At 39.9% G+C, this 25,601-nt stretch overlaps 1 protein-coding gene across 1 annotated transcript; it reads left to right on the forward strand.

Annotated features, from left to right (window-relative positions):
- The first annotated feature begins 1,511 nt into the window (after positions 1 to 1,511).
- flii (FLII actin remodeling protein) lies at positions 1,512 to 24,217 on the forward strand. Its single transcript, XM_041777666.1, has 31 exons — positions 1,512 to 1,651; positions 6,283 to 6,393; positions 7,351 to 7,422; positions 7,533 to 7,613; positions 7,826 to 8,073; positions 11,254 to 11,357; positions 11,519 to 11,694; positions 11,800 to 11,957; positions 12,171 to 12,255; positions 12,923 to 13,070; positions 13,151 to 13,281; positions 13,355 to 13,462; positions 13,575 to 13,679; positions 13,811 to 13,990; positions 14,067 to 14,149; positions 14,309 to 14,383; positions 14,542 to 14,625; positions 14,767 to 14,938; positions 15,119 to 15,226; positions 15,322 to 15,513; positions 16,905 to 17,003; positions 17,115 to 17,204; positions 17,295 to 17,434; positions 18,082 to 18,328; positions 18,434 to 18,588; positions 19,555 to 19,615; positions 19,746 to 19,874; positions 20,298 to 20,404; positions 21,364 to 21,469; positions 21,557 to 21,622; positions 22,654 to 24,217. Exons 1-31 carry the CDS (start codon positions 1,589 to 1,591, stop codon positions 22,786 to 22,788), a joined length of 3,819 nt encoding a protein of 1,272 aa, XP_041633600.1. The 5' UTR covers positions 1,512 to 1,588; the 3' UTR covers positions 22,789 to 24,217.
- Positions 24,218 to 25,601: the final 1,384 nt, after the last annotated feature.

Here is a 25,601-nt window from a genome sequence, read left to right on the forward strand (position 1 = left end):
CATACTGGGAAAATACCACATCCACAAAATGGAATTTACTGAAAACAGCCACCCCCTCATCAAAGTTTTTTTAATTGAACTCAGCAATTACATCAGATCTTTAACCAGTTGGAACAGAAAATGTGCAAAAACCTTAGAAATATATAACAAATTCTTTAGTCCTTTCTAAATGAGTTTTTGTTTCTTATTTTTTCTCTTGGTTGGGTAAGCCTCAATGTATTATTATGTATTATGTGTATATATTATATATCATGTCTTTGTTGTACCTCTGTTTACGTTGGTTTATTTTAAGTTATTATTATAGTCTGTCAACATTATGTTTGTATGCCTTTATGTAATGTCATTTAATTTTAATTAATAAAATAATAATAATAAAAATAATAATAATAATAAAAATAGAGCCCATAAGCCAAGCAAGTGAGAAGATTTTATCTAGCCTGCACAGATAGGAAATAAGAAGAATAATTTCATGATGTAGGTTCTTTGCTGAAATCATTTAACAGAGGAGAACTCAAAATGGGGGGCAAGAAGTGATGTCTGCTGAGAGAAGAGCTGCCAAAATGTTCTTGGTTAAAGTTCTGTGCTTTATATTTGGTAATAAATGTTGGTCTACCTTGATACCTTTAAATTGCTTTAAACATACATCACAGAAAAATCAAGAAAAATAGTTTTGAAAGAAAGAAAGAAAACTGGAACTCAAATATAAGAAAGCTACCGTGATTCAAAATAAAAAGCTGTTTTGTAGAACAGACTTGTTCATATACACCAGTTAATTACCCAGTCTCTTACCTTACAGGGTTTATTTGGTGAATAGCATATTAGCTTTTCCACTGAAAGCATGCTTGTTACAAAACAAGGATCTTTTATACATTAAAGGGTCTCAGCTAGCCTCTTAGCCCAGTACTGGACTCCTCTAGACCTTTGTCTCTCTTCATCTAGCTAGTAGTAGAAAGTCTGCAGGACTAGTAATATGTGATACTGACCACCTGAATGGCAGGTACATTGGTTAAAACCACTTTTTTTGTAAAGAGTAGGGCTTGTGCTCAGTACATGTGGAGATGATTGCAATGTGCAGGTCCATTTAGAGCGTTGATGTACTAACTCGTTGTTCCCATTTACTCCTCAAGACCATTTTTCACTCCCTGTCCCATGTCTGGCATTCATTGGAATCATGTGACAACAAAACCACTATTTTCATTAATTGAAAAATCAAGTATTATTGGAGTAAAAAACCAGTACAAATACCAATCATATGCCATGACACTGATAAATTTGGCAGTTCAAATGAACCCAAATGCTGCCAGTGAAGCACTGGAAACCAAACGATCCAGAGCCAAATGATCCGGATCACTTAAAAGAGTGTAAATTCCCACCACTGGAGTTTGAAATGACCACTAGAGGTCTTTTTCAAATACAGCGTTTGATTTCTAATTCCGACGCAGCAGGTGGCGCTAGTGAGCCAAAGCGCTGTGAGTCAGCCGCCATCAAACAAACACCAAAGAAGACCAGTCCACAGCCAGCCACAACCCCTCACTGCTCCTGGACCAAAATAGACAGTTGAGGGCTCAGCTGCTGACATCAACCAGAAATGGCTGCCACCGGAGTTCTCCCCTTCATAAGGGGGGTAGACCTCAGTGGAAACGACTTCAAAGTAAGGCTTTAATCCATTAGATTTTATAACTATCGCCATTTAGCGACTTACACCTTCAGCTATCTCGCTAACGCTAACTAGAGTTGGTACAGCGCGAATCAAACTGCTACATTAGCTCAGTGCTGTTAGCATTGGGCGTTAGCCAGTTGTCAGATTTTTGACATGAACCAAGCACCAGTTAGGTCTCCGCCCGAAGAGTCCTTCTTGGGTGGGTTATAGAGACCTTTTCAGTAAAAGTTGGCCGTAACTGATAAATATCTACTTTTATTAACTGTTACGTTGCTGTAGGCGATTAAAAGATAAAGTACCCCTCATTTCGTACGTCATGTTAGCTTTGTCGCTAATGTAGCCTCAGTGTTGCTAACTCTGGCTGTCTGACTCAGAAGCTCCATTTTAGAAATAACTAGCGTTTAAGTTAAACAAAACCTTTAACTGGAGACTCACAATGAGTCATATTAAAGAGTAATTTTATCAGAAATTAAGATACTGCGATTCTTTTCATTATCATGTGTTTTGAGAGTGTCTATTATTAGAATAACTAAATCTCTGCTTCTCTCTAATAATTGGGCTTTGGAGAGGAATGAAACGTTGCCATCTCATTTGTGCAGTTTAGTCATCATGCAGGAGGTTGTCTTTTAGAGATTCTTTACTTTCCTAAGTTTCTCTTCAATAGGTGATTTTTTGAGAAAAATCAGTACCTAAGAATGAATCGTTTAAACTCACGATATCGCGATACCAGAATTGGATTTTCGATACGATACAATTAAGTATTGAAAGATATATCAGCAAGGGATACGGCCTTGATGTTTACAAATTCAATTTTAGCTGATCCTGATATATAAATGTGGTACAGAATTAAAACTTTAGTCCTTAGAATATACTTCAACATTTCAGAATCAGCTGTATTGGCCAAGTATGCTTACCCAACAAGGAGTTTGACCCCTGTTAGCTTTGCTCGCAATGTATAGGAATTAAACATTAAACACAAAAAATAAGTAAATCTGAAAAGGTTTAATGAACTAAGAATACAAGCTCTCATTAGGTATTTTTTCTAGTATAAACAAGTCTGTGATTTGACAGTATGGTTGCAAGATGTGCAAAGTTTGAAAGAATATTGACTAGTCATGGTCAGAGTATAAAACATGCAAGGATGTGGGCAGATTTACATGAGGTAGATAAGATCATTTAAGATAGTTGATGAGTGCAAGTGTGCATGTGAGGTGATGCATTTTACCACAGAGAGCCTTCTTACAGTATTTGAATTACTTGCAGCATTTGAGTATGGTAAGTAGATTAAATAGTGCAGACATGCATAAGAAGTGAGGCATTTTACCACAGTGATCACAGATTAATGAATGCAAATGTGCATTTGAGATGAGGCTTTTACCACAGTGAGCTTTCTTACAGTATTTAAGATTCAGTAAAGCCAGTGCCACTGCCAGAGACAGTGCAGGTAGGGGTGCACCGATTGCACTGATCTTTAAAAAGCCTGACCTGCTGATTACGATTTTGGCCAATACAATATTTTTTATAACTGCCAGCATACACCTTCAATGTTCCAATCTTGCTTTATTGAAAAACATTAAACAATACCTGTGAAACAATACAAACTTGTTGTTTTAACTGCACATGAGGTAGTTCTCTCAAATACAGATGAAAAGTTTAGAGCATAGTTGTCCAAACTACTAAATTATATCAGTTCCTTTAGTCTTTCATTTTTCACATTTTAGTAGGTAGAGGTAGATTAGATCGGTGGATAAGATTGGTTTCATATGAAAGTATCGACCGAATCGCCGATCCCCCAAAATTGAGGAAATCAGCGCCGACGGCCAATCGATCGGTGCACCCCTGGGTGCAGGATATTTTACACTGAGCAGGGCTAAGGTGCTTGTTAAATGAGAATTCTGTTATCTGATAAGGATAACAAAGAAAAAGATCAGCTGATGTAAGTCTGTCGGTCTCACCCACAAACTTACTGGAAATAGAGATACTTATAGTCAGTATAGGCTGATATTTAGTCAATACACTGCAGAAATGTTCATACCTGCTCACGCCGATATTTAACTTTTCAGCTAACATATCAGGGTGATGACACCCTGCATCCCTATCGGTGCCTGTTTTGAAACCATAGTAATGAAAACTGGCCTGCTGGAAGCCCAAAACATTTTCATTAAGTTATTTTTTTGTTTCCAGCATGTGCATTTGAAAATGTCACTGGGCAGCTACCAGAATTTGGTGTTTAGTTTAAAGGCAACACGGATTAAGATTTTCTCAAATATATTTTCTACCTAAATCAAAATATTGAACTTTGAACTAATGTAAGCAGAGATTCTGCTCCAACGGTAACTTCTGGTTCTTTTATTTGTGATATTTATGCATATCAGTGTTTGTGCAGTGATGTGGGGCTCACTGTCAAAAATCCACAAGTCTTTAGTTTGGGACTATTAGAGAAAACTTTTAGGGACTGGTAGATTGCCGTATTCCTCCTCTGGCTCTACCAGGCACTAGTGTAATGTGCATCATAATTAGATGCTAAAGGGACTTTTTAACACTTGGGTTATGTATCATTTAAAGGTTCTCAACTGGTGGGTCAGAGAGCCACTTTCAGTGGGTCACAAATGCATTTCAGTAACCAAAAATTGCGCCAGATAGTCCTGAAACTTCATTAAAGCATGCTTGTTTTACCCTTTGTTTGATCTGTGACATGATTTGTACTGTTTTAGGTCCAAACTGTGCATTTTTTTTCACCAAATAAACCTGATTGGTTAAAAAGAAATGTCTGGTCCTGAGGCTCAACGAGTGAGAACCACTGATTTAAAGCATGTCGTACAAACTGAAGAATAGTGTAAATAAAACTAAGCTGATATTATCTGCAAACACTTTATTCCACCATAACTATTGGAGCTTGAAATATTTATATACCCTAGCTGTAGTGGCTCCATAACAAATGGAGATCTGTGAGCTACAACTGGTTAAAGCCTATTGATGTATTTGCAACATTAAATATTAACAACAACATTAAATTAAATGAGTACAGATCGATGTCTACAGAAAGGTTGGCATCATGCTTGTTTGATTTCCCATCATGGACTAGACTTCATACATTTATTTGTCACCCTGTGGGAAATTAGAAGCCAGCTGAGGGGGAAAGAAAGTTTTGCCAATGATAATAGTTAAGAGGCAGAAAACGTTGTCATCCAAAATCCCTTTATTTTAACTTCCTACGTTGTTGAAATACATTTAAAATGAACAGAAAAACAAGTCACAACTTGTTAGTCAACCAGTTTTATTATGTTAACTATGAGTCAGAGTAGCCGGCTTAAATTAAGTGAGTAGTCAGCTGTTCTGCTGACAGCTGGAGCCCTGTATGTACGGGCCTGCTATCATACAAATAAAACAGCTTTGATGACTTAAATAAGTTATGTTAAGGTCCTCAAAACATTAAATACTTAAAATCTTTTCAGTAGCATGTGTTTTAACCCAAGAGTCTTAGTTGCTTGATTGATTAAAGTAGGAAAAGTACCTTTAAAAACATCTGTTTTATGAAGAGAGGAAGAATTCATCAAAAATGCTAGCAAACTCCTAAAAGTTTTCTGTACTGTACAAATAACTTGTCAACAAGACATCCTTGTGAAACTGAGGAAAGGATGTAGAAGTTTGAAAGCAATTTCTACATAAAAATGAGAAATAACCCAAATTTGGATGCATCGGACTTGCTTCATCCGCAGTGGTAACAGAACAAGTATTAGTATCCCTGGACTAGTGAACTTCTATTATATCAGAGTTTAAAAATTCTTGCGTCATGGAGAGTTTGTGAAAGAGTTTGTGCTCTTAAACACTAGCAGGGTTGCTATCTCTGTTCAGGAGACTGGCAGCTGAGATCATCAGGCATGTATTTGAACTATTCGTCTGCTTATCTCTCGCTACATGTTGGTGTGAAAGAAGAACAAATAAGCGGGTGAAAGGGCTCTTTTTTGTCAGGCTGACAGTTCAAATCTATATTCAGCCTCTGGGGGATGACATCATTTCCTGTGCCCAGTTGTGCCCTAGATCATTGTGTTGGTATCCTGCAGCTGCTGCCTGTGAGAGAAGCAAGGAAAACAATGAACATAACAAATGGCCTCAGACTGCTGTGTTTAGCCATGTTACCTAGCTATGTAACCCACATGATTGAGGTGGATTATGCAAACGTTTGTGCTGATATTCAGTTAAATTCAGTGCTGTTGCTGTGATAAAGGGCTGATGCCTGATGTCACTTTACAGATCTCTATATGTAATGAAAAAACTACAATTAAAGTTACATAAATATTTCAAACATAAATATATATGGTTAAAATGTTTACAGGTAATGTCAGCTGGGCTTTAGAAAAAGAAGAGGGCATACTTTATTGAACCCAAGAAGAAATGAACCCCCCTCAGTTAATGACTGTGCTACAAGAAAACACAGAAACACATCGACAAACAGGATCATATTAACCAGTAGTTAGCATGAGGGGCTGCACACTGAAGACTGAGTGCCCCAGTAGCTGGGGTTCAGGACACCTATCAATTCAGAGTCAAACATCACTTGTTAGAGATCTCCTCTGTCCACTTGCCGGTCTCTCACCGCTCTCCTCTGTCTGTCTTTACAGGGTGGGTACTTCCCGGAGCATGTCAAGTCCATGAGCAGTCTGCGATGGCTGAAACTGAACAGGACCGGACTGTGTTACCTCCCAGAGGAGCTGGCCTCTCTGCAGAAACTGGTGAGACATTCAGGTTTTAGATATGAGATTATGCACAGATGTCTAAATATGGGTAGTAAGCCTAGTTTATGCTTCTGTATCAGGCCTCTGCTGTAGTGGCCTATAACGCTGCGAGTACCACATACTTGTGCAGTCGTGTTCATGTTGCCTTTCAGTTGTGTGTTCAAACTCTACATGGCAGTGCACTTTCATGCCAGCTCCTAGTCCTGTCGCCATGTTTTCTGCTCTTGTGTAAAGCAGACAACATGATTAAACCCTTTTAAACCTAAATAATCATCATGGTTTCCCTCATTTACAGACTAAAAATCACATTAAAACAAGCCTAGAAAAGATGAGTCTGTAAGACCAGCTGCACATATTGGTGAAGTGGTTCAAGATCATTGAGTGTCAGTTCTTAAACCGTGTTCTTAGTTATCCCATCTTACTGAAAATCCAAGCTAAATTTGGATTTCCAAGTTAATTTATAACATTAGTTGTAATTTGTGATTTTACACTGGTATCCTGGATTTTTGGAGCAGTTGTGAATCTCAGATGAGTCAAAGCATACCAGAGTTTCTAAACTCGATGTTTGGGTGTCAGAGATTACATCAGCCGTCTCCTGATTCCAAACACTCTTCGCTTTAGTCATCAGTGACTTTGATAGGATTACCACCTCTAAACCTTCAAATCTGCAATCAGGCAGCCAAGGTGAGGAGATGATCTGCGCTATCATGATCTTCCCAGCTGTAGTAAATAAGATAATCCTGTTATCAAGGTTAGGAGTCACTGTGTCTGGGGTTTGTTTACCAGAAATATGCTCTGATTTTATCCTGTTTAGTCTGAGATCATTCTTTTTAGAAAACACATGGTGATTCATAACACAAACGCCTTTAGAGGCCACATCAGTGGGATTAGAGTGTTTGGGTTTTGTTTGGATGGTGTGTATGAGTAATTCAAACCCCTTTTTTTCTTCTTTAGGAGCATCTTTCAGTCAGCCACAACAGTTTGACCACCTTACATGGAGAATTGTCCAGCCTGCCAAATCTACGGGTAAATGAAGCACCGATATATGCGCATAAAAATACATAAAGCACATGGTGTTTTTGCTCCTACTCTCACCAGTGTTAGGATCGTGTCCTAAATGTATTCACTCTGTGCAGGCGGTGGTAGCCAGAGCCAACAACCTGAAAAACTCTGGAGTCCCAGATGATATCTTCCAGCTGGACGACCTCTCTGTGCTGGTACACCCACACCTACTGTTGTAGAAATTGTTCAAAATATGCAACACGATTCATCCCTTTTCTGCTTCCCTACCTCAGCTTCACACCTCAGCGTCACTCTTTGTAAATCACAGTGTAACCGCAAGGTTCTAAAAATAACTCTGGCATGCAGATGGTGTTTACGGTGAGTCTGTTTTTCCACACTTGTGTTGTTATTTTTTTCCTCTCTTAAGGACCTGAGCTACAACCAGCTGACAGAGATCCCCAGAGACCTGGAGAACAGCAAAAATATGCTGGTGCTAAATCTGAGCCATAACGGCATCGACGCCATCCCCAACCAGCTGTTCATCAACCTGACAGACCTGCTGTACCTGGACCTGAGCGACAACAAGCTGGACAGCCTGCCTCCTCAGATGAGACGCCTGGTTCACCTGCAGACGCTCATCCTGAACAACAACCCACTGATGCATGCCCAGCTACGGTAAAATACACCAGTTTGTCTTATGAAAGTTCTTAGAGTAAAATTTGGTTAAGAAGATGCACTGACATCTAAGATGCAGACTCCCATAGGGAAAAGGGTTTTCATAAACATTTATTTTCAAAAACAGTTATTTCAACCCTTTCTCCATTGATTTTCACTAAAAAACAATCAGGATACACACACGTACTTGGTTTTGTGCAGTGACAAATCATTTTGGGGTTAGCATCAAACTGTCTTACTGTGTGAAGACTCCCACTGCAGAATCCTTAGCTCAGTGGTTTTCAAACTTTTTTTGCCCAAGACACACCTAAGGTTAAGCCAAAATCTCTTGGTAGACCATATTTAAATTGATACAAAATAGACTTTTTAAATAATGTTACAGCCAAGGTGGCCTATAAGGGGAGATAAAGGGGAGAGCTTTCTGGGGCCCAGCCAAGGAGATGGTAAAAGTAGGCAAAAGGTGCCAAAAATGGGTTAAAAGTGATTAAAAAAAACATGGCAAATTGGGCAAAAAGTGGCAAAACAAAGTCAGAAATGGGCAAAAGAATTGGTATATTAAAAAAAAAAATAGTGGCCAAACAATGGCTTGAAATGGGCAAAAACTTGTTGAAAGTGTCAAAATAGTGGCAGAAATGGGTTATATGTGGCCTAAAGGATTAAATGTTGTAAAACGGTGGTAAAAATGGGTTAAAAGTTAAAAAAAAGGCCAAAATTGGGCAAAAAAGTGGTCAAACAAAGGCTATAGTGGGCAAAAATTGCTTAAAAGGTGGCAAAATAGATCAAAAGTGGCACAAAGGGTTAAAGTTAGTGAAATGTGGTAAAAAGGGGTTAAAAGAGATGGGAAAAATGGCAAAAAAATGGCCAAACAATAGCAAAATTGGGCGAGAAGTGGCAAAAAGGTAGCAAAAATTGGTTAAATGTGGCATACAGTTCCAAAATGTGGCAAAAATAGTAATAAGAAGTGGTGAAAATGCAAAAAAAAAAAAAGGCAGCAAAATGGTGTAATTTGTCAAAAGAAGTGGCAAATATGGGTAGAACAATTGGTTAACTTTGTTAGAATGTATGTAATTGAATTAATAATTTCAACACCAATTCAACCAAATAATAGCTTGCCATGCTTTTCAGCTCTTAATGAGGTAACTGTTTGCTAGGATGCTAGCACCAATGCTACTGTTCCAACAGACATTTATTGGTATCATCAATAAATCCAAGCTGGGGAGGTCCCATTCTCTGGAGTTTTTCAGAGATCCAGCCAGATCTGTTGGCAGGCCTGGTTACAGTATTTGCCATAAAGCTGTGGTAATAACGTATGGTACAAATTTCCACGGCACACCTAGACTTGCCTTAAGGCACACTAGTGTGCCTTGCCACACCACTTGTGAACCACTGCCTTAGATAATGTTAGAGTGGTGATATTTATTCCCCCTGTGATGTTTCTCATTCAGTGCGAACATCACAGAGGAGTAATGGTGGTCGAATTTATCCCTCCCTCTGTGCTTCAGAGATAGTAACAGAGACAAGATCGGCAAAACCAGCGAGGAGAGCAGCACGTACACGTCTGACTGTTCATGGAGGCCCTTTAAATCATCCAACTCAGGACGATTTCCTTTGCACTCAGCAAAGTCCACAACATGCAGTTTCTGTGCAGCTGTGTTGCTCTTTTAGTACCATCATCTTCCTCTACCTGTCATCTTTTGTCCTTACTGAGGAGTGTTCCCAGTCACACCAGCGCTCCACAAGCTTTATGTACTTAATGGTATACTCAGTTTTCTTTAAAATGCACAGTTCAATCACATTAGGTCTTATGCCGTGTGTGATGGTGGCAGCTGCAGTGATGACGATGCATGTCTCAGCACTTCATACTAGTATATAAGCCACAGCAAACTGTAAGGGTAAGTGCAGGTTATAAACAGATGGCAGCATTACCCACAGAATGAGCCTGTACTTGGTTGGTAGGGATCCTTATCCTGCCTTGCCTAATTCTTTACATGAGTGCTTCTTAACTGGTCTATCCTTAGGCCTTACAACCACTTTCTTAATGTGAAATTGTGACATAAATTTCTTAATTTTTTTCAACTGCGGACATTAATATAAGAAAAGAATCTGGACTTAGAGCATAGGACTGAACAAAATCAAGCATGTTATCTATCATGCAAGCATCTTATTTTCATAGGAAAACCAGCTTTCTTCAAGATATTTCTATCCAAGATAGCAGGATGAATCAGTCAAGTTTTTTTATTTTGCAAAAAGGCAAAAGTTTTTTGTTGTTTTAGTATTTTTAGCAATTTGGAGTACCTGTCAGGGGTGAGACCCAAAAGGGCTCTGCACTTTGCATTTTATTTATTCAATTTCAACTCAAAACCTAAAATTAACATCTCTCTGCTGCTGTCAAAGACGAAAACTAAGGAGATTTTGTCTCTAAAATTATTTCAGTTTAGTTAGTTTTGCAAGCACAGAATTATTTTTTAGTTTTAGTTTTTTTTGTAAAGCTTAGTTTTTTAGTTTTAGTTATCTAACATGATTTTTACATTTCAGTTTTAGTTATTTGTTTAAAGCTTACTAAAATAACTTTGGTCTTAGCCCACCAGTTAAGAGCCAGAGCTCTACAGTTATTTTTTTCTGCTCTTTTGGCAGTATTTATGAAGAAAACGCCATTCAAAGAACCTGCAGTAACATCACTTGTCCTTCAAAGTGTTTCTCCTGATATTCAGCAATCAAAGCTCCGTGTTAGGACTTGTTATTGATGAGGTAGCACACTGTAAACGTCATCCACGAGTACATGAATAGAGGACAATCTCTGCAGCCAGAAGCTGCAGGAAATGAATGAAACAGCTACAAAACTGTTGTAAACAAGCTGTCGCACTTAAATCTATATATTTACAGGAGGGATCTCCAGGTAGTTGTCACTCTCATACGTGCAGATGGTGATCATGTCAAAAAAAAAAAAGAAAAGGTTGACAAATAAACTTTAGTGGCTTTAAATATACCTGGGTGGCGCACCTGAATCTCTTACCTGAATTACTGTAACATTTTGAAGCACTTTTTGCATTTAAACGATGATATTGGTCACAACCACATATGTGTTGCAGACAAACTACTAGAAAAAATGCATTGAACGTATATCTTGCACCCTGAATTTAATGAGCTGGTTTAACTGTCCTCGTCTGTGTGTCTGAGCAGACAGCTTCCCGCCATGGTGGCGTTACAAACTCTCCACCTGAGGAACACACAGAGGACCCAGAGCAACATGCCCACCAGCCTGGAGGGTCTGACACATTTAGCAGGTAAACTACACACATAAACCCAGCTTTCTTCTAGATCTCACCAGGAGACCAGGCATGTTTTTCTTCTCCTTGTCTCTGTTTATATTATTGTACTCTCTGCTTGGGTGAACATGCTTTACTCTCTAAACTCATGTTCCCCCCGTCTATCCCGTCTCTCACAGACGTTGACCTGTCCTGTAATGACCTGACGCGGGTGCCGGAGTGCCTCTACTCGCTAGGCAGCTTGAAGAGACTCAACCTCAGCAGTAATCAGATCTCAGAGCTGTCTCTGTGCATCGACCAGTGGACTCAGCTGGAGACGCTTAACCTGAGTCGCAATCAGCTCACTTCACTGCCTGTAAGGATGACCGTAGCCACACAGAGACTCTTTTTTTTTACCAACATATGATCAGCTGGATTTGTTCCTATATTAAAGTTATTTTCTGTTTTGATCTCTGTCCAGTCTGCTATCTGTAAGCTGTCTAAACTGAAGAAGCTGTACGTAAACTCGAACAAACTGGACTTTGACGGGGTCCCACCAGGCGTTGGCAAACTGTCCAGCCTTACTGAGTTCATGGCTGCAAACAACAACCTCGAACTTATCCCAGAGGGTCTCTGCAGGTGAGTTTAAAGACACAAGTACATACATTTAGAGTGATCAGAGTCTAATTATGTGAGTTTTCTAAATTCTGCATATCCAATGTTTTCCTAAAAGGTGAAAACAGAGATTTTTTTACTAAGTTAACTTGAGCAGCTGTTTAGTAATGTTTCTGAATTTTATCCCCCTACCAGATGATAAAGTTGTAAAATATGTGATTTTGTGTTGTTGTCCAGGTGTGGCAAGCTGAAGAAGTTGGTACTAAATAAAAACCGCTTGGTTACGCTACCTGAAGCCATCCACTTCTTGACCGATTTAGAGGTAATGCATCCAAAACAACTTTTTGTTTGTAAATGGTGGATCAATGTTGTGGTTGTTAACTTTTAAAAGAGGGGCTTAAAGGGCAGAAATATTTTAAACTTCTAGTTAGAGACACCAAGAAGGAAAGTAAAATGGTTGGCTAAAGCAATTGCCTGTAATTGTGATGCTTCAGTGCTTTTTAATACCAAACCAACACCACAGGAAAGCAATACAGTCTCAGTATTTGGATATTTTATTTTACTGGAAAGTACCAGATTTAAAAAAAAACTTCACTCGTTTATTAGTGATTGAGTGTGCTCACATGGCTAGTTAAGTGGTTGCCAAGGCAAATAGCCAGTCAGTTGAAGGATTTTGGGGAGGTCAGTCGTACCTGGTTGACTCTGGCTACACACCTGGAACACTATTGGTGCTGCTGTTTAGTGGGGTAATTAATTGCAGCATTATAAATCAAACTAACGTTGTTACTTTTGGTTTGCCTGTAATTTTCTGAAGTGTTGGTGTAAAGGACATTGATTTTTGTTGCTGTGATTGCAAAACATGCATCAGTGTTATTTGACTTTTCTCATACCACACTGAGGTTTTATTTCTGGTAGTTTGACACCCAAACTGTCTCACTATTGAACTATCTACCCCATATAATTAACTTTTCAATGATTGTTCTCTGTAGATTCTGGATGTGCGTGAGAACCCTAACCTTGTGATGCCTCCTAAACCCGTGGACAGAGCAGCCGAGTGGTACAACATCGACTTCTCTCTGCAGAACCAACTTCGGCTGGCCGGGGCCTCGCCTGCTACCGTGGCTGCTGCTGGAGGAGGTGCGTGAATGTGGTGCTTTGTATCTTCACTAAAATTTTTGCATTTTAAGGCTTTAATCGGTGTCTGTCTGCGTTTACAGGAGCCAGCCCCAGAGATCATTTGGCGAGGAAGATGAGGCTGAGGAGGAGGAAGGACTGCTCTCAGGACGATCAGGCCAAGCAGGTGCTGAAGGGGATGAGTGACGTCGCACAGGAGAAGAAGAACCTGGAGGTGAGGGTGAAGAAAGAAAGAAACGTGTTTTATAATTTGACTTTTTTGAACCAACATTTCTGATTTTTTTCAGGAAAACGGTGACTTGAAATATGGAGATTTAAAGATCCGACGCTGGGACCAAAGCCTAGAGAAACCTCAGCTGGACTATTCTGAGTTCTTTTTGGAGGACGTGGGGCAGGTAGATATGTTTTAGTGTTTGAAAATTAAAGAAATTATGTTTTTTTGCACGTCTAGTGAGAAAAACCTTACAGAATCTTTGCCTCAGTTGTTTCTTTTTCTCTGTCCTGCAGGTTCCAGGTGTGGCAGTGTGGCAGATAGAAAACTTTATTCCCGTCCAAGTTGATGAAACTTTCCATGGAAAGTTCTACGAGGCTGATTGCTACATCATCCTCAAGGTAATCCATGAAATTAGCCATCTTTTAGAGAAGATACAGTTCAGCAGAAGGATGTTAGATCATTGTAAGTAGGATTTATGAAGCTGCAGCTCAAATCTCTTTAAGTTTATATGTCTTCTGTCTGGCTGTAGACCTTCCTGGATGACAACGGCGCCTTGAGCTATCAGATCTTCTACTGGATCGGTCAGGAGGCCACTCTAGACAAGAAGGCGGGCTCGGCCATCCACGCCGTCAACCTCAGAAACTTCCTCGGTGCAGAGTGCAGAACGATACGAGAGGAGATGGGTGACGAGAGCGAGGAATTCAGTGCTGTATGTAGAAAAACGCACACAGACGTCAGCGTGTGTTTCAGCCTTTCTGAGCCGTTTTAACTGTTTCTGTGTGCAGGTGTTTAACAATGAGATCTCCTACATCGAGGGAGGAACAGCCAGTGGATTCTACACGGTGGAGGACACTCAGTACTCTGTCAGGTAAGCTGGAGGGAACTTTGTTTATAAAGCGTCTCACATCAATTCTATAATTCATCTTTAATCCCCAGAGCAGTGTTGTAGTTGAGGCACCAAAGCTCGAGTCTGAGTTCTTAAAAGTTCCTACCTCAGTATTAAATCCTCTTGTGTTCTTTTTTTAAGGTTGTACAGAGTTTATGGGAAGAAAAACATCAGACTGGAGTCCGTACCTGTGAAGGGCTCCTCCCTCGACCCACGGTAAGTACAGCTTCATAGACGCTCTCTTTCTCTTTGATTGCTCCCCTCCTCCTTAATCCCTCTCCTCTCAGTCTGTCAAACAGCTCTGTTAATGTGCACTAATGGTAGATTCGTCACTGGTAATTCATTTCCACACTCTGCTTCTTTCCTCCTCGCAGTTTCGTCTTCCTCTTGGACACAGGCCTGGACATTTATGTCTGGAGAGGAGCCAACGCCACCCTGAGCGGCACCACGAAGGCCAGGTACAACACAAATCACTGTCTGGCACAAACTTTTCAGCCTTTTGTTTGGAAAATCTACACGATGTAACACAAACTCGCTGCAGATTCCAGCCCATAGATGGAGAGGTGTGACGCTGTTTTCTCATGTTTTTGTCTCTTTAGATTATTTGCAGAAAAGATAAATAAAAACGAGCGAAAGGGGAAGGCAGAGATAACGACCCTGATGCAGAAACAGGAGCCGCCGGAGTTCTGGGAAACACTTGGAGGACAGCCGGAGGAGATTAAGAAACACGTACCAGATGATTTCTCTCCTATCAGACCTAAACTATACAAGGTGGGTCTCTTTATTTCACTCCTAAATCTCTGTTCTGTTGTGATGTGAATGTTGCCTATCTTGCTTTTTCTCTTTCTTCTGTCTGAGTCGGTGCATGATTCTTGTGGTAGTTGTTCAAACTTTCAGTGCATCGTATCCAAACTAAAATCATATTACAAATGTCACGTACTGGTCTCATAGGTGGGTCTGGGTCTGGGCTACCTGGAGCTGCCACAGATTAACTACAAGCTGTCAGTCGAGCACAAAGACGCCAAGGTCAAACTGGACACGCTGCCAGAGCTGAGACTGGTATGTTTATCTGCTGTGCAATGACTAAAAATCCCTTTAAAGAAGACGCATCATTGTGCATCCCTCCTGAGCTTCTTTCACCCGCTCGTTCACAGTTGCAGTCCCTGCTGGACACTAAATGCGTGTACATCCTGGACTGTTGGTCTGACGTGTTCATCTGGATCGGGAGGAAGTCTCCTCGCCTCGTCAGAGCGGCCGCCTTAAAGCTGGGTCAGGAGATCTGCTCCATGCTGCACCGGCCCAAGCACTGCTGCGTCACTCGCAACCTGGAGGGCACTGAATGTCAGGTAACGATTAGCCAGCAACACCTCAGATACTAATGATGACGAGTCAGGTTTCATTGCAAAGAGCCTTCAGGCGCTAGAGAACTTTGACTGGTATTTATAAACAGAAATCTAATAGAAAGGGAAAGTGTCTATAGCAGCAATACTCAACATGTGGATCTTTTGTGATGATTTTTGGCTCTTTTATGTCTTAATTTGAAATATTATTCTTTTAAACTTTGACCTTTAACTAACTAAATTTATCATTGCAAGTCGCATTAACCAGTTTGTTTCCCACACTCATAAAGTATGTTTTAATGGTCAAACTTAATTTTCAACCTTTATTTTTCCCTTTTGTTACATTTTTGGACACTTTCATTCCATTTCTGCTGCTTTTCATCAGTTTTAGCCACTTTTATCCTGCTTCTTTGCAATTTTTTGCCCATTTCAGATGCTTTTTGTCATTAAATGCCATTTTCACACCTTTTCACAGCTTTTTTGCCCACTTAAGTCATTTTCACGCATTTTTTGCTGCTTTTTGACCACCTGTATCTCCATTTTTGTGACTTTGCACCCATTTTTGCCACTTTTCACCCAGTTTTCTCCATTGTATGCCTATTTTGCCCCTCTTCCCCCTATTTGTTACCACTTTAAATCAATTTCTGCTACTTTTCGCCCAATTTTACCACTTCCATAAGCAACTTTTTCGTCAATTTTTGCCACTTTTATCCCATTTTTGCCCCTTTTCATCAGTTTTAGCTACTTTCATCCTGCTTCTTTGCAATTTTTTGCCCATTTCAGATGCTTTTTGTCGCTTTTTGCCCTTTTTCGCCCAATTTTTCCCACCTTTTTACAGCTTTTTTGCCCATTTTAGTCACTTTACACCATTTGGATTGTGGCTCTTGCGATGGCATTTTTCAACAATTTAGCTCTTTGGTTGGCAGGGTTGAGTAACGCTGGTCTACAGGAACGTACATGATGCTGGGGAAGTGTGAGTGTGCAGAAATTTTATGTTGAAAGGTGCTGGAAAGAAAGTGTTGCTTAAAAACAAACTTTTTCAAAGAGTAACTAAATCTCAGTGTCAGCTGATATAGAATTAGTAAAACCTCTAGAGCATCAAGAACAGGGTTTAGAGGGAGGGATAAGACACGCCCACTCCCTCCTTCCTATTGTCCCTAATCAGCCACAACATCATTCAGTCTCTGCTGCTTCTTAGCCATAATGTCAGAGCCATTCAAGGTAGACTTACCACGAACTACCTTAAGGAGAAACCAGGATATTTGGGCATGGAGAAGGCACAAACCCTAGCAATAGCACAATCATATTGTGATGAGCCACATCTCTGATTGGACCATTGCACACTCATCTTTCTACCTTTTTTTGCAAAGTTCATCTTGTAATGTTTTGTTTGTCAGGTGTTCAAGTCCAAGTTTAAGAACTGGGACGACGTGTTGAAGGTGGACTACACCCGAGCAGCTGAGACGGTTCAGCAGAACGACAACCTGCAGGGCAAGGTCAGTGATACACGCACCTTTGTTTGACTCTCACTCCACCCACTATTTATTCAGTTTATAGCATTTAAAGGATCAAAGTAGTCATGCTTCATAAACCGTTTCCTCTCTCAGGTGAAGAAAGACTCGGAACAGAAAGATCAGATGAAGGCCGACCTCACGGCTCTCTTCCTCCCCAGACAGCCAGCCATGCCTCTCACTGAGGTACCCTGATAGTCCTTTACCCTGGCTTAAAATCCTCTTCTTTTTCCATGTATGAACCTTAAACATTTGGTTTGCCATGGTTCTGTCTAGGCTGAGCAGCTGATGGAGGAGTGGAACGAGGATCTGGACGGTATGGAGGGATTCGTGTTGGAGGGGAAGAAGTTTGCTCGTCTGCCTGAGGAGGAGTTTGGACACTTCCATACTCAGGACTGCTACGTCTTCCTCTGCAGGTAGATCTGTGTGCAGTGTGTAAGTTAGACCTTTAAAGGTTAAATTATAGCTGTAGAAAAGAGCTGAGGTGGGTATCAGCACAGTATCAGAGTAGGTATGAGATATTGCAGCGTCAGCGTCAGTTTTACAGCCACGATGTTGCTGTGTGCATGTGCAATCATCCCATTGCTGGATGTTAGTCATGTGACCCAAAGAGCATTATGTTGTTTCTGTGGGCCAGTCTTAAGTGAGGGTATTCCTGCTTTCAGCAGCACCTCATCCTGGTGTTGTTAAAGCTGTGGACACATTTACAGCTGCAGGTGTGCTGTAGTGTTTGGGAGTCAAAGCAGACAGCTGATGTTGGTGCATGAAGCCAAAATGAAATAATCTATTTGTTTGATTGAAAATTAACTAACTTGCATAAAAATGCACAGCATTTTTCTGGTACTGGAAAATAATTTAATCACCATGTCATTCTTTTTAAAAATTATTCCACCTTCAAGTTGTGTGCACGTCTCAGCATTTTATACTGGTATCTTGGTTGCAGCGGCGAGCATGCAGTCAGTTCTTTTGGGTTAAAAACAGGCCCTAAGAGCGTTACTTCTCTTCTGCTTTTAATGTGAAATAATTCAGCCCCAGTCAAGCTGCCGTCTCTTTGCTTTCTCAGATACTGGGTACCCGTGGAGTACGAGGAGGACGAGAAGGAGAAGAAGGAGGGTGAAGGTGGTGAAGGAGGAGGAGGAGGAGGAGGAGGAGGAGGAGCAGCAGAGGATGAGGAGGACAAACAGCCTGAGGAAGACTTCCAGTGTGTGGTCTACTTCTGGCAGGGCAGGCAGGCCTCCAACATGGGCTGGCTCACCTTCACCTTCTCCCTGCAGAAGAAGTTTGAGAGTCTGTTCCCCGGAAAGCTCAAGGTACCACGCCTGATTTTTACTCTCGTGTCTTCTTGCGTCATTCTGTTTGCTCATCACGGTTTCAGCATCGACACTTCTGCTAAAACGTCAGCTTGTTTTTTTAAGGTGGTGCGGATGACACAGCAGCAGGAGAACCTCAAGTTCTTGTCGCATTTCAAGAGGAAGTTCATCATCCACAAAGGGAAGAGGAAACAGAAGACGGACTCTGCTCAGCCTTCTCTCTACCACATACGCACAAATGGCAGCGCACTTTGCACCAGGTAGACGGATTATCACAATATCAGAATTTAGTCCAGTCACATCCATGCTGCTGCAACAAAAACAGAAGTTATTGACAGAAAGCAGTGGGTAATTCTTGTTTTCAGTTTTGAAATATTCAAGGCAGGAATCGTTGCATCCATCAGGGGTTTTCTTTGGGGGCCAGACTTTCAAATAAACTTAGATTAAGAGACATTTTGGTCTAATTAACATATTTTTAAATATTTTATTTTATTTAAAATTTATGCCATTTTTAGCCACAAAAACAAGATCAGTCCTTATACCATAGCCAGCCACAAGGGGGCGATTGAGATATTTTAGGTGAATGCATCGGGGCTGTTATGTTCTCTGTCACTGGGTCCAGTGCTGATATGGTGTGCCCTGATTGGAGAAAAACCTGTGCAAAAAAAAAGGCTTTAGTTTTGAAATTTAAAAAAGATGCTTTACATGCATCAACCTAATTTTTCCTCTGCATATTTCTAAATTGAATATTGTTCCTGGGGCCAGATGGGAAGACACAGGGGCCTGATGTGGCACTAGTGCCACCAGTTGATCACAGATTTAAGCCAAACTCCACCAGAAAGACTTAATTAGCCAATGCATTTGTACATTTAAGACAGTGTGGAGGATAAGCTTGGAAATGTTGATGTATTTATTCCCTTATAAGACACCTTCCTGTCAAACAGATATTTATTTTAAACTTCAGCACTGTTAGATTTATTAGGATAACCAGTTTATATCGTTTTATGTTGCATGAGAAAGTTTCAGAGTTTCAAAAATTGTGACAAACTTGCCAAGAAAGTCATCAAACATCCTGCTGATTTTCTGAGCCATTTCATTTGGTGCACCTTTGCGTGGTCCAAAATTAGACGCTGAACTTTTTCAGATTTATGCACACATGCTGCTTTCAAACCTTTAAGTTTTAAAGCCTCTTTTGAAATATTTCTGACCTTTTCTTTCTCTCTCAGGACGATCCAGATTGGAACAGATTCCAGTAATCTCAACTCAGAGTTCTGCTTTATCCTCAAGGTTTCTCAACATTTTTGATCTTACCATACTGTTTGTGATTATATGAAATCTTAGCAGAGATTTCTCCTTTGTAAGATCAAACAAAATCAGAAATCCTTTCTTTGGTATAACTCGGCATTTTTTCCTGCAGGTACCGTTTGAGAGCACAGACAATCAGGGCATCGTTTACACCTGGGTGGGCCGAGCTGCCGACCCCGACGAGGCCAAACTGGCCGAGGACATCATGAACAGCATGTTTGACGACACCTACAGCAAACAGGTAAACATGTATGATGTGTGCCTTAGGCTGGGCGTGCGATTTTCATCTGATGTAGCCGTGGGTTTGGAGTCACGACTCACTTGGACGTTGCACTGCGTTTCAGTCATATTGGGCGTCATTGTCGTGCTCTGTACCAATCACACCCCGACTGTGAACTGACAGGTTTCTGAATGTTTGAACTCCTTTTGTCGTGAATCTTTGGGCATAAAATCACATCTGATCCGAGGACTTGAACCTTTTTTTAGTATCTTTGATTTATAAAGCTGACATTGTTTGATAAATGGAATTTCTCTTTAAAATCTTTGCAGCATGATTTACTCAAAAAAAGAGGCTGTGTAGCTTGTAAGGGACTTATTTTTGCTGCAAGCTAAATGAAAAATACTTGGAAGCGTGTTTAGTCAATCTGATCCTTTCGTCTCCTAGGTGATCAACGAGGGGGAGGAGCCAGAGAATTTCTTCTGGGTGGGGATTGGTTCTCAGAAGGAGTACGATGAAGATGCAGATTATATGAAATACGCTCGACTCTTCAGGTGAGAGAACACGATCCATGTACAACAGGGGTGTCCAAACTTAAATTACTGAGGGCCGCAAACAGAAATATTTAAGGATGCTGGGGCCGTGTTCATAACCCTCATCTCAAGGATAATAACGTTAGTAAAACCACTCTGATGAAGGTTAAGGTGTGCTTGGTGATAAGGTTTGCTGAAAAGGCCAGACAAAGCAAATAGCCAGTCATTTTATGGATTTTTCTTATTTCACCACATTTACTGCCCATTTCTGCCTCATTTAACCCATTTTTGCCAGTTTTTGATTAAATTTCACCACCTTTTATGCCCATTTTTGCAACTTTAAACATATATCTTACCACTCTTTCATTCCGCCTCTATTTACTGCCAATTTTGATCCATTTTTGCAACTTTTTTGCCATGCAGGGTAAACTTTTCAGCTCCTTTTTAACCCATTTTTGTCCCTCTTTGCCCATGTTTTCATATCTTTTTGCCACTTTGGATCCATTAGTGCCACTTTTTGTCCTCTTATCTTATTACACCACATTTTTTTGCTCATTTTTATCTTATTTATCCCATTTTGCCACTTTTAAATCCTATTTCACCATCTTTACTGACCATTTTTGCCATTTTGAAGCCATTTTGAAGCCATTTTAGCTCTAAGGAAATGGGGTTAGGTTTTGAAGGCTGCACACAACAGCATAAAAATGTTTAAAAATGTTCCTTTGATAAGAGTGTTTGTTATTTGGTTGGGACCCAGAAAGCGATCCCCTTCACCCCCACTCATGGGCAGTCAAGTACAAGCTTAATTTTCCAACGAGGGCCATATTTCATTTAATCTGTAGCATTTGCCATGGGCCAATTGAAAAGGGACTGCGGGCCACATTTGGCCCCCGGGCCGTAGTTTGGACACACCTGGTGTACAAATAAAGAATTATCTAGTCACATTTAAACAATCTCCTCTCCTCCTCTGTGTCCTTCAGGTGTTCGAACGAGAAAGGTTACTTCTCCGTGTCGGAGAAATGCTCGGACTTCTGTCAGGACGACTTGGCGGACGATGACATCATGCTGCTGGACAACGGCAAAGAGGTGACAACAAATCTCCATCCAACAGAAGCAGACTTCCTCCTTTCTGAGCGTGTCCTTGATTTTCACTCTCGTCTCTCTGATCCTCAGGTGTACATGTGGGTCGGTACTCAGACGAGCCAGGTGGAGATCAAACTCAGCCTCAAAGCCTGCCAGGTGAGGAGAAAGTGCCACTCAGAAGCATGAGGCGCAACTGAACCATGAGGTCATCTGTGCCCTGCTTTCATGTTTTTAGAGTGTCTTTAAATGCAGGTGGTGCTGCTGCTGGAAACTGACACTCTCTTGAGGCATAATGCACACTTTAAAGAGCAGACTTTTCATGATTGAAAGGATGCTATGGCTGTTTTTTAAAATACCTTAGGACAGTGTTACTTAACCCTGCTAAACCAAAAAACTGTTGAAAAAAAACTGGGAGATAAGTGGTATAATGAGTAAAACATATGCATGAAATGGCAAAATATGGGAGGAAAGTGGAGAGAAAAATGTCAAAAATGGGTGAGAAGTGACAAAAAATGAGTAAAGGGTGGCTAAAATGGACAAAACGGGGTGAAAAATCAGCAGCAAAAAGGTGGGAATCAATTGGCAAAAAGCAGCAAAGAATGGCAAAAAGTGGCATTTAATGGCAAATAGCATCTTAAATTGGTAAAAAAAAAAAATGGCAAGAAAGAGGAAAACAATAACAATAAGCAGGATAAAAGAGGTAAAACCTGGTTAAAAAGGGCAAAAACTGGATAAAAGTTGCAAAAAGAAGTGACAGAAAGGGGGCTTAAAGCAGTAAAAATTGATTAAAGTGGCACAAAATTGAAAAAAAAGGGCAAAAAATTGCAAATAAGGGCAATGGAAATAAATAGACAAAAAATAAGGGTGACAATTAAAGCCAACTGTATAAGTGTGGGAAACAAACTGATTAATGTGACTTGCAATGGATAATTTCTGAGGTCAAAGTTTCCCTTTTTTTAAGGTTTTCTGGGGGAAAAATATTTCAAATTTAGACATGAAAGAGCCTCAAATCATCACAAAAGAGCCACACGTTGATTATCACCACCTTAGGATAAAATTTCCCAACCTTCCATCCATTTAGAGATGTTTTTAAAAATCCTGCTCTTTCTAGAACCTTATCTTCTATGGTGTGCAGGTATTCTTCCTCCCGTCTCTTACAGTCTCCTCCTCCTCCTCTCCCTCTGCAGGTTTACATCCAGCACATGCGCTCTAAAGACACCGAACACCCCCGGAAGCTCCGACTGGTGCGGAAGGGAAACGAGCCTCACTGCTTCACGCGCTGCTTCCACGCCTGGGGGGCTTTCAAAACTCCGCCCTCGTAGACAAACGCACAGAAACGCTCACATCAGATGTTGTTGCTGCCATGTAATTTTTCTACCTGTAAGATTAAGATGATGTCTATCCCCGCTCCGGTTCCTTCCCTCCATCCTTCTGCAGCCTGACGTCCAGACTTTCCCGTCAGGGCGCTGTCAGCCATGTTATATCCCTGCAAAAGACCTGTTTTTTCTACATGCTCTTTAGAAATGAGAGGATAAGTTTAAGGTGTACAGAGGCTTTATAAACATATCGATCTGATTGGCTGCTTTCTCGTGGCTCTGGCTGCATGTTCAATAGTTTCCCAGCGGAGGCGTCGCTCCTCCGCGCTCCGTGCCATTTTGCACAGCTCCTTTGAGGCAGTTTAAGGCAGATAAAAGTTTAATTTTACACTTTGTTTTTCATATTTGAGGGAGTGACCAGGAGACAGCACTATAATTGTTTCTTTCTGAGGAATGTTGGATTATCTTCTACTTTCTGTTTGCTGTATGTGTGTGTTTGCCCCATACGCCTTCATTTACATGGGGACGGTTTCCTTCCTGTTCAGCTCTCACCTTCTCTAACTCCTGCACTGATCTAAGGTCTGCCGTCAAACATACTGAGGTTTTAATTGTTGAACTCATTCGGCCAAAGAAGTCCTCTCAGACGCAACGGTGCATGTTAAGGATTGTGAGACGGCGCCTCGTTTTAGGTGAAATTTAAGGGTTTCTATGTGCAATCAGTAGAGCCTTGGAGATACTGAGACTAGATGATGCTGCGTTCTGTGGTACAGGCTGCAAAAATGTTGATTTTCTGCAGCAGAAAAAATGAGAAAACATGAAGAGTTTCCTCCCAGAACGGTCTTTATTTAAAAAGTGAAGCATGATGTTTAAAGTTTTATCTTGTTTTGGAACGAAACTCTTCATTTTTAATTTTATTGGGAGAGCTTCACAACAAATTAGAAACATATCTTTACAAATACATACTGACCACTTTATTAGGTACAGCTACTCATGAACACTATGCTCTAATCATGGCAGAAACTGATGCAATGTTGCTGCCATTTGATTGGTTGATTTGCATTGAAAGCTCTTGATCAGGCGTACCTAATAAAGTGACAAGTGAGTCTATAACACCATCTGCTTCCTGTGTCGTTTACAGCGTGGACTTTTTAAATCCTTTACCTCCAGGGTGAACAGAACTGCTGCACTGCTCCTTGTGGTCATGTGACCTGCGTGGTGAGCAGGAAGTGATGAAGCTACAGATGTTTCTTCTGGCTGCATCCTGCCGTCGTTGAGTTTCTTTCTCTTTATTTTGTGGGGTGATTGTATGCCTGATAGTGTGTTTGAGTCCTACATGCATATGTATGTGTGTATATAAATCTGTGCACATGCTCCTGATGCCACCTGCAGATGCTTTATTTATGTATTTTATATTAAAATAAAATGTCACAGTACATGTTTCTCTGCTTTTTCTTTGGCATTTTACATTTAAAGAGCCTGAAAATACAGCTTTCGTTTATTAAACCTTCAAATAAAATTGCAATCAAACGATGAATAACCTGCAACGTATTTAGAAATACCTGTAGAAGAGTTTTACTGTAAGTTTAATTCCTTTAATTTAAAACCTTTAAAGCAGGGATGTCAGACTCAATCACAGCAACTGACACCTGAATCTGGGTCTAACCTGAGGGCCTAATTGGGTCAAAATTTCCCATAAGCTGTCAGACTCATCTCCACCACTAACGAATTATAGGGAAAAAACAACATTTACGATAAATGATTTTGAGATTTAAAAAAAAAAATGTCAGAAGATAAATTCAAGACTTTCAACTGTTCAAGTACTTTCAAAAGCCAAAATATCAGAAAAAAATTTAAAATCATAAGTTTAAAAGATCAAAATATGAATTTAAATTTAAAAATTATGAGTTTAAAATGTCAAAATATGGTATAAAGTTTAAAATCATGAGTTTAAAAGGTCAGACTGAGAATTATTTTTAAAGAAATAATGAGTTTAAAGGTCAATTTAAATAAGATTTAAAAAAACGTTTGTTTTAAAGGTCAAAAAATGGAATGAAATTAAAAAATCAGTTTAAGATGTCAAAATATGAGTTAAAAAATGTAACAATTTGAATCAAAAAGGTCAATATTTGGGATTAAAAGTCATAATTAGGAGTTGAAATGGTCAAGATATGAGAAAAAAATTTCTAAATCAAAAGTTGAAAGTTGAAAATATAAGATACAATTCAAAATCAAGAGTTTTTAATGTCATATATAAGATTTAAAAAAAATTGAGATATAAAGGTCCAAAGACAAGATAAAAATGTATGATTTTAAATCAAAAATGTTAAAATTTGGGATTAAAATTCAAAGTTAGGAGTTGAAAATGTCAAAATGTAAGATAAAATTCAAATTCATGAGTTTAAAACATCAAACTATGACTTAAAAATTAAAGTGGTGAATCTGAATGTTAAAATATGAGATAAAAATCAAAATAATGATTTCAGTAGGTCAAAACCATTACTTAGAGTCATTATTGTCAAAGATGAAAATTATAAAACAAAATGAAAATAAATTTCTTTTCCCACATTCCTGACTTTGTATCACATCATTTTAACTTTTCACTCTTTCTAATTCTCATGACTTAAAACGGATATTTTCACGTCATCAAGGTTAAGTTTACATTGTTATACTGGAGGAAATCTGCAGATCTCAAACTGGTGAGGCGGGTATAACTGCACCATGGGCCAGATTTGGCCCCCAGGCCTTGAGTTTGACACCCCTGGTTTAAAGCTTTCTCTTTGGATAAAAATGTCACAGCAAAGCCAGACTTTTCATAAGAG

Source organism: Cheilinus undulatus, linkage group 21 (genome assembly GCF_018320785.1).
Source record: "Cheilinus undulatus linkage group 21, ASM1832078v1, whole genome shotgun sequence".
Classification (NCBI taxonomy): domain Eukaryota; kingdom Metazoa; phylum Chordata; class Actinopteri; order Labriformes; family Labridae; genus Cheilinus; species Cheilinus undulatus.

What these genes read in the sequence shown, in the direction of transcription:
- flii (XM_041777666.1), top strand. Translation starts at nt 1,589, where the DNA reads ATGGCTGCCACCGGAGTTCTCCCCTTCATAAGGGGGGTAGACCTCAGT. An exon ending in GGCTCCTCCCTCGACCCACG is followed by an intron (nt 14,384 to 14,541) that starts GTAAGTACAGCT and finishes TCCTCCTCGCAG; the next exon opens with TTTCGTCTTCCTCTTGGACA. An exon ending in TGCTGGACAACGGCAAAGAG is followed by an intron (nt 21,470 to 21,556) that starts GTGACAACAAAT and finishes TCTGATCCTCAG; the next exon opens with GTGTACATGTGGGTCGGTAC.